General features: G+C 29.6%; 1 protein-coding gene across 2 annotated transcripts in view; it reads right to left on the reverse strand.

Annotated features, from left to right (window-relative positions):
- Positions 1–13,930, reverse strand: part of cad (caudal type homeobox) — a 43,923-nt gene continuing 29,993 nt past the window's right edge. For both annotated transcript variants that reach the window (XM_088191570.1, XM_088191569.1), the window contains one exon: positions 1–1,298. In XM_088191570.1, the coding sequence (XP_088047696.1) occupies positions 832–1,298 (467 nt within the window). In that variant the 3' untranslated portion in view covers positions 1–831. The remainder of the gene's footprint in view (positions 1,299–13,930) is intronic.

The following is a 13,930-nucleotide window of genomic DNA, read 5'->3' on the forward strand; positions in this document are numbered from 1 at the left end:
TAGCACGGTATAAAATAAATCAAATAATTATTAGTAATAAAAATGTTTATAATTGGGACGTCTAGAATCATTATACATTATAAATAAACCGAATTTTGAGTAAAATCAATAAAATATATTTTAACATTACTTTTGGATATGTCTTTATATATTGCTGATCTAAAAATAAAACTTAATGTAAATATGTTTGTATTTACAATCACGTTATGGATCTTCTTGAGCATTCAAGTGAGAAAATCTATAAAGTAGTGTTTAATTTTGATTAAACTAAATTTGATTATTGGTTTTTATTTGTCTGATTTTGATTTAACTTTTCTTTTAATGATTTTATAAAAAAATTGTTGATTCTAGACGTCAGATTTATATTATTATATTTTTATTAGAAACACAGAAATTTATTGTTATTTTTTTCAGGCAGTCCATCACCGATAATGTACTGTTTGAACTGTACCCTACTATGGTTTATATATAATAACTTACGATGAACTATAAGTTATTGTTTACGCTCAGTATTATTTAAATTTAGGCTATTGTGAGTAGAACTTGTTCAATCAAGCCACTTTAGTTCAGCTATTACTAGCTATTTTTATGCGTGCTTTCTGTGTAAAAAAGCAGACTTGTGAGAAAACCTAATTATAATTAAACAATTACATTTTATATCACTTCACAAAGTATTACACTATTCGAACGCTAGTAGCACAGATCACATCATAATCTCAAAAAAATATGGTCTCTTTCACTTTAGGGTAGCAGATCAGTATACGACGGTGCCACCCCTTCATCAGGATCAAACCAAGCCATGGATTTAACGTCTGGTGTCAGTCGATCCTGTCAGATTAACGGTGGCCCGTGGAGCGCTTGGTGTCCGCCCAAGCCTTGGTGGTGTAGTCCCTGATGGGGCATCCCTTGATGGGACAGCCCTTGGTGCGACATCCCTTGATGCGCCAATCCAGGATGCGTTAGCCCTTGATGAGCCAAAGCACTCTGGTGTATCATGGAAGCAGCTTGCTGATGGTGCAAAGCTGTGGTGTGTTGATGAAGCTGCTGAAGAGACGGATGCCCATCCAAGATCTTATCTTTGTTGGTCACCTCTTCTCGCTTCTTCACCTGCTTTCTCTCTTTAGCTCTCCGGTTCTGAAACCAAATCTTCACTTGCCTTTCCGACAGCCCCAAATTAGCGGCTAATTCCGCCTTTCTCCGTATCGTTATGTAACGACTGTAATGAAACTCTTTCTCCAATTCCAAACGCTGATGGTCCGTGTACACGACTCTGTATTTATCTTTCGTTCGCGTTTTACCTGCAAAAATAAAATGCAACTAGGTTTAATTTAAATATGACAATCATAAAAATATCGTTATTTTAAAAATATTTCCTTGAAGCTAAGAGCGGCTTTGTTTGCCTACAAACAAAACAAGGTGTTCCCGTGTCACATGGCAAACAATGGAGCACATATCATTATCTTCCTATGTGGAATTATCGCGATTGAGGCATGTAAACACAACCACGCTAGTTATCTACGACTTAAGCCAAGATTCGTTTTGGAATATTTGAGAAACATGAGCAAGTTTTATAAATAGCACGTAGAACTTCATGTTAATAGATTTTTTTTATTCGTGTAATTTGATCATTATTTTTGTGTGGTGAAGCAAAACGGTCTCACAAGAAAGGATCAACAAGAACAAAGAAGATTAGATGATGGTTTATAGAAAACTTTTTTTAGAATCAATGTAATAAAATCATAAAAAAAATTATCCTTGCGATACATACTTAAATTGGTGGAAATATATTTGAAAATGGATAATTGTTTTTAAACAGCAGCAAATGGATCATTGATAAAAATTAATTGCTTTTTAGTTTCAATTGAAATAATTAATGAAAAATATCAAACATGAATCAAATAATAACTGTAATGTATATTTAATTAGTACCGCCCCCATTAGATCGAACCTACCAGCGTTGTTTATAGATTTTATTAACCGCTATCGATTGTGGGCGGCATTAAACGAGATTAAATTTAATTGGTTATTTTATTTTTGTTAAACTATTTTAATCCGTTCTGAAGCTTTAAGCTACGGATTCGTTAAGTCGGACTATAAATTAAAAATGATTAAACCGCGGGTATGTTTTGTTAAAATCTATATTCAGTTATCCACATAAAGAAATAACTATATAAGTTGAATAATAAAAATCAATACTATATATTTATTATTTTAAAAATATCTTTAGGTGAGTTTAACTATGAATTATTTAGAGAAAAAAAACAGTCTTCCGTTGCAATATCAAAATCATTAATCTAATGCGTTACAATGGGGTAAACATAATCAGTAACTACCAAGTCAAATCGGTGAAATCTTATTATAAACTGTTACAATCAATATATTTCACTATGCACAATTTAGCTTGATTTTATTGTAATTGTTCAAATATAACAATATAGGAAAACATAATCTTTGATAGTCGATCTCAATTATAAATATATAAAAATCATTAATTAACACACTATGATCCATAAGGGATTTAAAGTATGTATATTTATATTTTACACCATTTTTTTCATTTATACAAAAATATAATAAAACATAATGATATTTCAGAATTTTCTAGGTTTGTTTGTTCGGCTCATATTATTGAAAACTTTACATGCTTTCAATTTTTTTATATCGTAATTTTCATATATGCATTAAAAAAAAAAAAAAAAAAAATCTGAATTTCTTCCTAAACTTAACGTTTGTTGACTAATACTAAAAAAAATAACAATCAACCAGTAGAATCTATTTTTTTAAATCAATAAAATATATATTGATATTTATATTATATCCTATTTATTTGCATGTTTATTAACGATTATTTTAAAATAGTGATTTTTTAATTATCTAAGATCTAACTTTATCAAGTAGTTATCTAGGGCAGGGTTTCCCAAACTTTTTCAGCTGCGGAACACTTGGCAAATCCGAAAATTTTGGCGGAACACTTAGCTTATTTTTTAGGTTGGGTAAAAAATGTTATTAAATTTATTTAATAAACATAAAAATGCCCAAAAAAATAAAACTCCTAATGACTCTGATGATTTTGGGTTCTTAAATTACAATTTTATTATATCAGGCACAATATTGGTCAGTTGTATTCTCATATCTGCCGTAGCGTCGAGTCTATTTCTGTATTTTGCTTTAGTTGCAATATATTTAAAAAATCCCACTTCGCATAAATACGTCGTGGAAAATGGAAGTAAACAAACCAGAGCTTGTTTTGACACATTGGGGAAATCTTCAGTCACACTCGCTCAGAATCATTTATTGGCTGATCTTTATATTTTTCTTTTAAATCAGAGTCATTAATTAATTTAACTAAATTCTCATAATCCCTTGCACTTTAGCCCACTGGCTTAACTGTCACGGAAAATGGATACCGAACCCAGGAATCGTCCTTACTAGTTTTCGGAAAATATTCCGAAAGTTATTTTCAAGTTTTACAGGTGTTCTAAAAATACTTGTGAAACTTTTTTATCAACTTGAAAATTCAATTCATTTAAACATTCATCCAAGACAAAAAAACAATCAAAATTATTAGATTCAACCGATAAAATATAAAATTGTAATTTTTTATCAAAAGATTCAATTTTATCTCTCATATTAAAAATTATAATACTTTTTCCTTGTAATAAGTTAACATCATTGCACTTTGTAAAAATATCCGCCAGATATGCAAGATGTATCAACCAGGAAGGATTTGGTAAAAATTTGATAAAATAATGTTGCAAATTATTTTGTACCTTCAAGAAGACTAATAATTTATTTCGAAGTTCATAAAGTCTTAATAGTGCTTTTCCTCTGGATAGCCATCTCACTTCAGTATGTAATAAAAGTGCTTAATGTTCACTACCCATTTCATCGCACAAAATTTTAATTAATCTGGATTGAAGTGGTCTAGATTTTACATAGTTTATCATTTTCACGGCTTCTTCATAACATTTTTAAATTTGTGGAAATTTTTTTAGTCAATAGTGCAAGCCTATACAAAATACAGTGACTGCTAATATCTCTTGTAGCTACTTTCAGGATACGTGATACAACACCTTACATTTTTCCTACCATTGCACGAGCACCATCTGTACAAACATCAATACACTTTTCCCAGCCTATCTCTTGTTTTGTAATGTAATCATTAATACTGTAGTTTTTCCATGTAGATATGCACACGTGAGTAAATCTTCTTCAAAACCTTTAATATATGTGTAACGAACAAATACCAATAGCACAGCTAGTCCTGCGACATCTGTAGATTCATCCATTTGGAATGTATATTCACTGCAAAGTCCAAGTCGACGAATTAACTCTAGTAGAAATATCTTTAATGCGTCGTGAAACATTTCATTTTCAGTTTCAGCCATTGTAATCATTTGAAATTTGGACTTTTCTAGTGAGTCACGTTGTCTCTTAAAATATTGCATGTCTTTTCCTTGGAATCAGATTGTGTCGTTTCGAAGTGCCTTCGAAGTTTAGCTGGAGCCAAAAAACTGTTTGCGAGTATTTTTTGACACAAAACACACATTGCATCAGGAGCATCTGAATTGCCAATATACGTAAATCCAAAATATAAATAACTTTAATCGTACTTTCATTTTGGTCTGTTCATAGATGACACTTGTTCTTTATTCGATTTTGAAGAAATCAAAGTTTTTGGATTATTTTCTTCTTCGATGTAGACGTATAGTAAAAGTATTTGGCCTTTATTTCGTCAAATTTCCTGTTTTCAACCAAAGATCCATGGGTAGTTTTTGAATAATATGTAAATTCTGTAATTTTTTTTTTTTGGCAAAATGTAAAAAATCTGTAGCAATCAGACTAAATTAATGTACAAGAAAATCGATTCATTTATATTTCCAAAAGTATACACCCAATTCTGTTTTAACGCAATAAATTAGTTTTAGGAATTAACACGTAGAATAAAAAGGCGTGAAAAATTATCCTCCATAACCTTTTGTAAATTTGACAGATTGGATCCTAAGATTGAAAAATCTTGTATAAGAATCACGTACAAGTGAATTTGCGTAAATTAATCGTGTAAAAAGTGGCATTAGTGGCACCAAAGAAATTGCATAAAAGTGACATCACATAAATAAAGTTTTCATAACAAACACTGACATGTGAAACTTTTCCCTCCAGAATTTGTACACATCAATGTTGAATATTTAACACATATTTTCAAGTTTTTTTATCAGATTTATAAACAATTTTTATGTATTAGCAAGACTAACAATATTTTTAATCTACTCCAAATTTTTATGAAATATCTATTTCGGCTCCGCGGAACACCTATTTCGGCTCCGCGGAACACTGGTGTTCCGCGGAACATAGTTTGGGAAACCATGATCTAGGGGATATTTTATTTAATTATGTTAGACTACACAATTTGGTAACTAAATATTTATTTGTGTTCTCTCAAAATATTTTATTTAACTTCTTTATGTATTTTTTTTATTAAAAACTTTTTGAGTTAAAGTGGGTTATATACTGATTCAGTAATTAATTTAAATTTAGCTTAATTTCCAATTACAAAAGAATAGCCCTCAGCTCTTAAGTCAAATCCTGTCTCATTGTGACTATCTATTGTCCTAAACTTGTCCTTAACTTTTCTTAAAATGCCTTTATAAACAACTGTGTTCAGTTGCAGTTTTGATAGATCCATATTTCTCTACAGTTTATTAATTTAATAAAAATAAGTGTTTCTAAACCATTTTATATCCGCGGACCACTGAAAATTTGTTTTTTTGCGGACCACTAACAGAAATATAAAATATTAATTATTAAATTAATAATTATTAAATTAATAATTATTAAATTAATAATTATTAAATTAATAATTATTAAAAATATTAATTATTAAATTATTAATTATTAGATTTATTAAACTAATAATTAGTAAAACATACTTTTAGTCCTCAAGTGATAAGAAACTATATTTAAAATTAACTTTTGATTTATGTCAGCAGCAATTAAAAATTCTTCATTTTATTATTTCTCAATGTAAAAATATTTGTGGAAAATACCTAGAGAGAATGTCCTTCACATATGTAAGTATAGACATACATTCGTTATGTTGCTTGTGACGTAGCCATTCAACCAAAAATGAGATTCATCGCTGAATAAAATTTTGTGGTGAAAATGAAGATCAAAAGCAATTTCGTTTTTAGTCCATTCACCGAACGTCAAGCGGCTTCAATTCTTGTGTGTTCGTAAACCAAGATTTTTCCGCAAAACTTTCCATAAAGTGGATATACACAGCTCCATTTGCTGTGCACGTTGGTGAATCGACTCATTCGGGTCCTCCTCAATACTACTAACATATTCAGTGCGCACTGTACGACGTCTCTGCGGATGCGTATTATCAATTAGAGTATGTGTGGTGCGAAAATTATCCATGGTTATTCGAATTACTTGCTCGGATGGACGCCGTAATGTCGACCGCACAGTAATTTTCGTTAACTGAACCACGATTTTCGAAATAAATTTGCACAATTTGCAAGCGTGGTTCTGGCGTAAATCTATTCATAGTGAAATGGCAAACCAAACTGAGTTCAAATCAGCTGTCAGCTGTCAAATTAGCTGTTGCTAAAAAAAGTGTGGCCATTTCGAAAAGCACCTTTATATTACATATAATAATTAGTATGTATGTAAAATTATTTATATTATTGAAATAAACGTATTTAAAAAAAATAGTGTTCATGGATCGATTGGACATTTTGGTTATATTTTTAACGGTTTTAGAGTGTTAAATTAACTAGTGGTCCGTATAGATAAGTAAAGGCAACATAGAAGTTCTTCCTTAACGTCTTTAGCTTTAATATATCGCAAGAAAAAAATATAAAAACATGGTTATTATCATCAGTTGATTCAAGTTGAATCGCAAAACAATTTTTTTTTATCTCTTTTAAGTATACAATTTGCTCTTTAATAATAATATCTATTCCCTGAATAGTGTCATTAGAAAACGACACAGGTTTTGAGAAGCTTGAGAACCCAAAACTTTCAGAGCGAAATCTAAGATGCAAGGCTTTATAAATTGATCACCAATAGAGAGTGATTTTTTCGTTTTAGATATTCATAGGGCAACTAAATAAGAGGCTTGAAGCAGTCGCATCTTCTTCATTTAAAATTTCTGAATTTTCAACTTGTCGTGTAATCTTTAAAAAAAATCCAGTGATTTATCTGCGAAATCATTGTACATTTAATTCAAATGACGAACAAGTTTAGGTTTCATAGCGACATTTGACAGTTATAACGATGGTTTACTTCCAGAAGATATAGCGAAACAAAACTTAGGGTACTTTTTATTATATAACCTAGCAATGTTTATTTTTCTTTTTGACGCACATTCCTAAGTATCGACAAATTTAGTTTCTTCTAAATTTAATTTACTCGTTTTTGGACTCTTTTACCAAAAATAGTCCAAAATTTAATACTTTTTCTTCTGACTTTTATTGCTGTTAAAAAATGTTGAAAGGTTTTTTTTTATTACTCAATTTGTAGGGCTTAAAAAATTTCAACACAATGAGAAAAAAAATATTTTTCGTAATAAACCATGACGAGTGCAAAAAACGATGTGCTCAGACACAGGATTTTCTTGAAATATTTAGCATAATATTTTAACATGGTCCGCCAATTACTGGTTGATTAATGCTGTAGTAGAGTATGAGAATGTAGTAATATGTATACTTGGATCCAGGTAATATAAGAACTGTATAACTGGAAACCTTCACATCGTCCATTACGTAAAATGAACGTGCAGCAACATGTAGCTGAAATCTTAAAAAATAAAATATGTCACTTTTTTGCAAAATAGTGGCAAATTTGAAAGCTTAAAAATTCATTACTTTGTTGGATAAAATTCTACATAAAAGTCTCTAAACTAAAAATATTTTTTTTATTTAAAAGCCAATAGTCTCAATAAATATTAAGCAATTAGCACCAATTTATTACAGAAGACATATATAACATATCAAACACAATTTATGTGAATGTAACAGCTAGAGGTTCAGCATCTATATTACTATCCAATCGATACGTTTATAATGCTTGTAGTGACCCCGGAAGATCCGGAGCACTCCTGGTCGATAATGGATTTTTTCCGTCATGAAAATGAATAATTGCCGCTGATGTCGCTTTGAGCGGCCATAAATAAGGTGTCCCTTTGATCGTGCGTCTTCCCAAATCCGATAAGGCTAATCCCCCGGCTATTGTCGGTTATCTAGTACAGTCATGTACAAATGCGCCGACGTTTTATCGAGTAAATATCCGACTTTACACATGTAGAGATAGCAGATATTTGTGGCACGGTGGGCAAAAGACGCCGCCTTATGCACCGTAACCCCGTGTGACTCACTTGGACGGCGAAAAAAGCCGCGGATAACGATATCTTGACAGATAATGTTATTATTGCCAAAAAAATAATCGACACAAGACTGTTTCGATATCGCTTAGACAGCGTTGCGAAATCGATGTGTGTCGCGGAAGTTCAGGTCTATCGACTTTGATGAGTACTGACAGTGTAAATTTAATTTTGAGTATAAGTTATGCCACATTGTTTCAATTACTTATGCTATCAAGTAATGATAAAACAGCAACAATAAAATGTGTCAAATACATTGCCACTATTGTAGATACCATCACAATTTTGTTTGTGCAAAAATGTAAGGTGTACTTAAGAAGAATTGGAGTTATATTCGATTTGTCATTTTTAATTCAACACCGTTGTCATAAGATCTTTATTAGGTAATATTAATAACGGGGTCTTAATCAATACATATGAGTAGGTATTGCATCTAATTGCAGCAGAATGAAACTGGATTAGACGCAATTAATAGTGATGCTTTTTGATTTTTCGTTATATCCTGACAGGCGTATGCCCAATGCGTTACAGCGAAGTAAATTAGTACCAACTAAACCAACCTAAAACAGCAATATTAACCATTTGAATCGGTGTCATATATAATTAGTAATAAACTAATATATATTATTTTGTAAAAGGTTTTATATATTTCCTTAAATTTAACTATAGCTATGGATAATTTATTATTTTTCTCTTATTATATAACTTCAACAATTGTAAACAATAAAAATGATTATGAACCAGTATTATCCATTTAATATGTCTGTATGATAAACTTTTATAAAAATAAATATATAATATAATTTATAGTCAATATATGTCACCTAATATTTTTTTTAAATTCAGTCAATTATATAAAAATATATATCGTAATAAATATTCTTAGCCGAGAGTGAATATTAATTATTTTTACCAGGGCTGTGGAGTCGTTAAAAAAAAACACGACTCCGACTCTGACTCCGATTCCGATATTTACCAACAACACGACTCCACTCCGACTTAAAAGTTTAATTTTATCAGGTATTTTTGGTGTTCTTCTACACGCTTAATATTTATACGCTATACACATTCATTATTACGCAATTAAAATTTCACAATTTAAAAAAATGCATTTTATAAAAAAAAAATGGTCAGAGTCGCTCATTTTTTACGACTCCGACTCCGACTTCAACTCCGGCCAAAACACCACGACTCCACGACTCCAACTCCGACTCCACAGCCCTGATTTTTACAATTAAGATTTGGTGACTGTATATTATTTAGATATTTGAAGGACCGAATCGTAAAATAAGTATACAAAGATAGATAAACAGACAAAACATAGATGAAACAAAATTGAAAGAGGATCAAAAAATCAAGAAAAACTTACATAATCAAGCGCAACCATTATTATACACAGAGTAGTAAACAGATGATTCTCAAATGCTTAAATGCTTAAACAAAATATGTTTATTCAAAGTAAAGTAATGTTTACTACTGCGTCACTTCAAGGGCACAATAATACTGTTATGGACATAGTAGGCATTTATAAAAAATTTACAATAATACTGTTATGGACATAGTAGGCATTTATAAAATATAAAATTGAACGAAAATTGCTCACGAGTCGATAGCTCAATAGGTTCATATGAACATCGCACAAACGAATATTGCTCACACGGAACATCGCCCACACGTAATGGCAAAAAATGAATAAAAATACAAAAAATTTGATATAATCTGAATCTGAATTAAACTAGTTTCCGGTTCAGCCATTTTTTATATATAGTATACAAAGCGGACTACTATGATACATAAAAAGAGATTGGGTCTAATAATTATTAAATCTTATTTTAAACTTTATAATGTATTATAAAACACATAAACAATAAAAAAATATCTTAAAATAAAACAAATAATATTATTTTACAGATATTTGTGTAAAATTATATCAAAATAAAAACGTTTCTAAATCAAATATGATTTAATCAGGAAACGGTAAAAAAATGAAGTACCGATTATATAGTTTTATTGATTTACTACTTAATTTTATTTTACAATAATTGCTTAGAATAATTTATAAGTCTATCGAGAGTATTTTTAAATGTACAAATTCGATTATTATTATCTATTTATTTATATAAAAAAACATTTTACACTTAATATACTAACAATATATATCATAATTGTTATTAAAGCATTAATCTAAGATTTTTAAAGTCTATTAATCCACTCTTGATAAAGTATCAATTGACTTAAATACGTCATAGGACACACAAAGAAAAATGTTATTTTTTGGATAATTACTTTTGCAATCTATTAGATAAAGACATGAAACGTTTTATGTGGTAGTTGTAACATGTGTTTTTAGAGCGAATTCGCTTTTAGTCACTTTCGGTGAATTTTGTTACTGTTTATGTAAAACACAACCCAGTCGCGATGTAAAAGGGTACAAGGTGAGATAACAATATGTACCGTGTTTTTGTATGTCATTTCCAAATGATAACATACATAAATATTTAATGCTTGCAGTACGGTTTCCGTCAGAAAATGTTGTACATTAAAACAAATATATAATGTATAAATAGTAAAAAACGAATAAATAAACATATTTTTTTATATTTCAATTAAAGATTACTAATTAAATTGAACAGGTATTAAAGTATTTACTTCATACTTTTTGATGTATGTGTTTTTTTCCACTTTTTATACTTTTTTTTCATAATATCCAACCATTTTTGTTTATGATTACATTACTTAAAATGGATTCCATTGAGAATATAAATAGAATACTATTTAGTATCCCAAAATGTCATATTATTAATAATTTTAGAGCGAGAACACAGAAATAAATAACAATGTGCACAACACAAAAAAAATAAATCATTTCTTTATTTAACATTATTATTATTAAATTAATTATGTAAATGTACAATTTGTGTTTGGGTAGAGGAAAAGTTGGCAAAAACCTCATATTCGAAAGTGTTCGGTAAATGTACTATTTTGAACTGAAAACAGATCCATTAGCATATATAAAACATATCTTTTCTCTCTAATATGTTTAGAATTTGCGATTAGGTAGTTTGAGGAGATTTTTTTCCTTGTGTAATTGTTTGGAAAATGCAATCGACTTACTTTTAATATATAAAGCATAAAAAATGTACATAAGACAATATAAATATTATCTATTTTTATTTCCCATAAAATTCCTACAATGTATGCTGGGATTTGATTTCCTTGAGTCGCGTCAACGTATGTACTTCTATATGTCACTGGTTATAAATTTATTATTCATTTTAGATTTTGATAACTTTACAAATATCTGATAAACAAAACCTTCCAGCTATTGTGGCAAAATTATAACTGTATAATAAAATAAAAATATTAATTAATAATTGTTCATATTAAAAACTAGAATCGATAAAAAGTATACAAAACACGAGACTATATTGTCCACTGTTCAACGTTTTAATCAAAAACATTATTAATAACTTTAATAATTAAGTTATTGATATTGAAACCCTATAAAATTATATTTTTATTATCATTTTCAATATTTTATCATGTCATTAAGCTCATTTTGAATTCGCAAAAGCTCACAAGTGCCGCTGCGGCCCACGTGCGACAACCTTTGGTGAAAAATGGCAACACATTTGTCAAACTGTCAAGACGTGCGGCCGCCCCCCCTGTGTGACATAGGAGAAGTAAATATTTACAGAGTTGACAGCTAAATTGACACAGTTGACAAATTGTTCGAGGCGGCGCGTCGCCTGTGTAAAAAAACTTATTGTGTCATCTTTGGCCATTGTGAGCCGCTGACATATTGGCATTGTTCCCTGTCAAAACATGCTATGATAAAGAATGAAATATGTTCAATGAGTGTATACTTATATAATCACCTGAAAAATTGCACATTTGACCAAATATATTTATCGTATCAGTGACACATTATATTCAATAGTTCATTGGATCAAAGACAATTAAATTAGTATGAATGTTCAGTAGAGAAGCACATTTGCTTATCAAGCAAATGAGCAATAAATCAAAATTATTTATTTATCTAGATAAAGAAGTATCAGCAGCAAAATGATAAATTTTTAAAATGACAATTTAATACTTCCTACTGTTTATTAAAATTATTTCTTAACTTTTATGTTTAGCGAATTATTAAAATTAGGGATTTTTAACCCGACTTTAAAATGTGTGATAAGATTACATAAATAATAAACATATATAATAGTAAAAAAAAGATTTTTGGTCATGTAAACAAACATTTAGACTTTTGTGAAACAATATTATAAATATTGAAAAATAGTGTAGCAAAAGGTGTCTTGTATTCTAGTTTAAAGTAATTTACAGATGATTCACTTAGGTTTGAGTTTATAACATTAGATACATCAGATTAAGCGACACGGCATTTAATTGGCAAGTAAATTGCCAACTTTTAAGAAAAAATATTTGATATGATATTACTTAGGAAAATTGAGCACATCATCAGTTAGCTAAAAATTCTTATAATTCATTTGTTTTTGTGTAAGACAATCTGCGGCCCTTGAAGTAAAAAATTCTAATCCGGTCCACAGCCCAACTCTAGCCTAGAGAGAAGATCAGCACATCGTGATATTTTATATCATATTTGATAGCAATATGAAACGTTTAATCTAAATGGACAAATCATAAATAGTAAGCAACGTTAACCGACACTGTAGTTTAAAAAAATACAAGGCATATACCTTAGTTTTTATAATACTCGGTGGTTTATTACGGTTATGTTATTTAAGCTATTGTACTATAATACATATTGCAATCAATCAAAATCGAAAGCTAATAAAAATATATTGACAAACTATATCATTATAAAAAATATCAATTTTTCAAATGAAACTTTATTGGAATTAATATAAAAAAAACCTCAAGAAAATATGTACAATTTTATTAGTATTAATTTTTAACCAAAGTTTATATTCAGATCGTGACTTTTTGTAATTTTCGTTAAAAAAACTGTCGTGCCAACGACGAGTAAAATCGCAAGCAATTATAATTCTTGAACGCGGTTTGTGCTTGTGTCGTTTTCCCCTCAATTGAACCGTGAATTTTGTTAAAACTGGAACTGTGTACTTGTGTGCGTAAAACGGCACACCGCGAAATTGTACAAAATGGCGGAGCCCACATCACGCACGTAATAAAAAACATTTTTAGATCAAGGCGGACGTCAATGAAACGCCATTTCTCTTTTCTATATCGATTGCCATGACTTGTCCATTATGCATACAACAGCAGCGTTTCCCAATCTATATTCAATGGAACATTGAACATATATTATACAATGAACAGCTTAAAAAGAGACTTATATTTGATCAAAATAAATACAAATGCGAAAACATGAGTTCTTTCAATTTAATGCTCCATAACTATTCCATTGAATTATTTTTATTACAAAGCTTAAGAAGCACTATTATTTTATGAGTGTTAATTATGAAACACTCTCCTCGTTATAGTCGTTATTGATCAATTAAAATTTTTTAACGTTCGATCTCAATAAAGCAATCAATTAAATTAAAATCA

The sequence above is a fragment of the Plectrocnemia conspersa genome, unplaced genomic scaffold, assembly GCF_051122295.1.
Source record: "Plectrocnemia conspersa isolate PC_06_02 unplaced genomic scaffold, ASM5112229v1 ptg000009l, whole genome shotgun sequence".
Classification (NCBI taxonomy): domain Eukaryota; kingdom Metazoa; phylum Arthropoda; class Insecta; order Trichoptera; family Polycentropodidae; genus Plectrocnemia; species Plectrocnemia conspersa.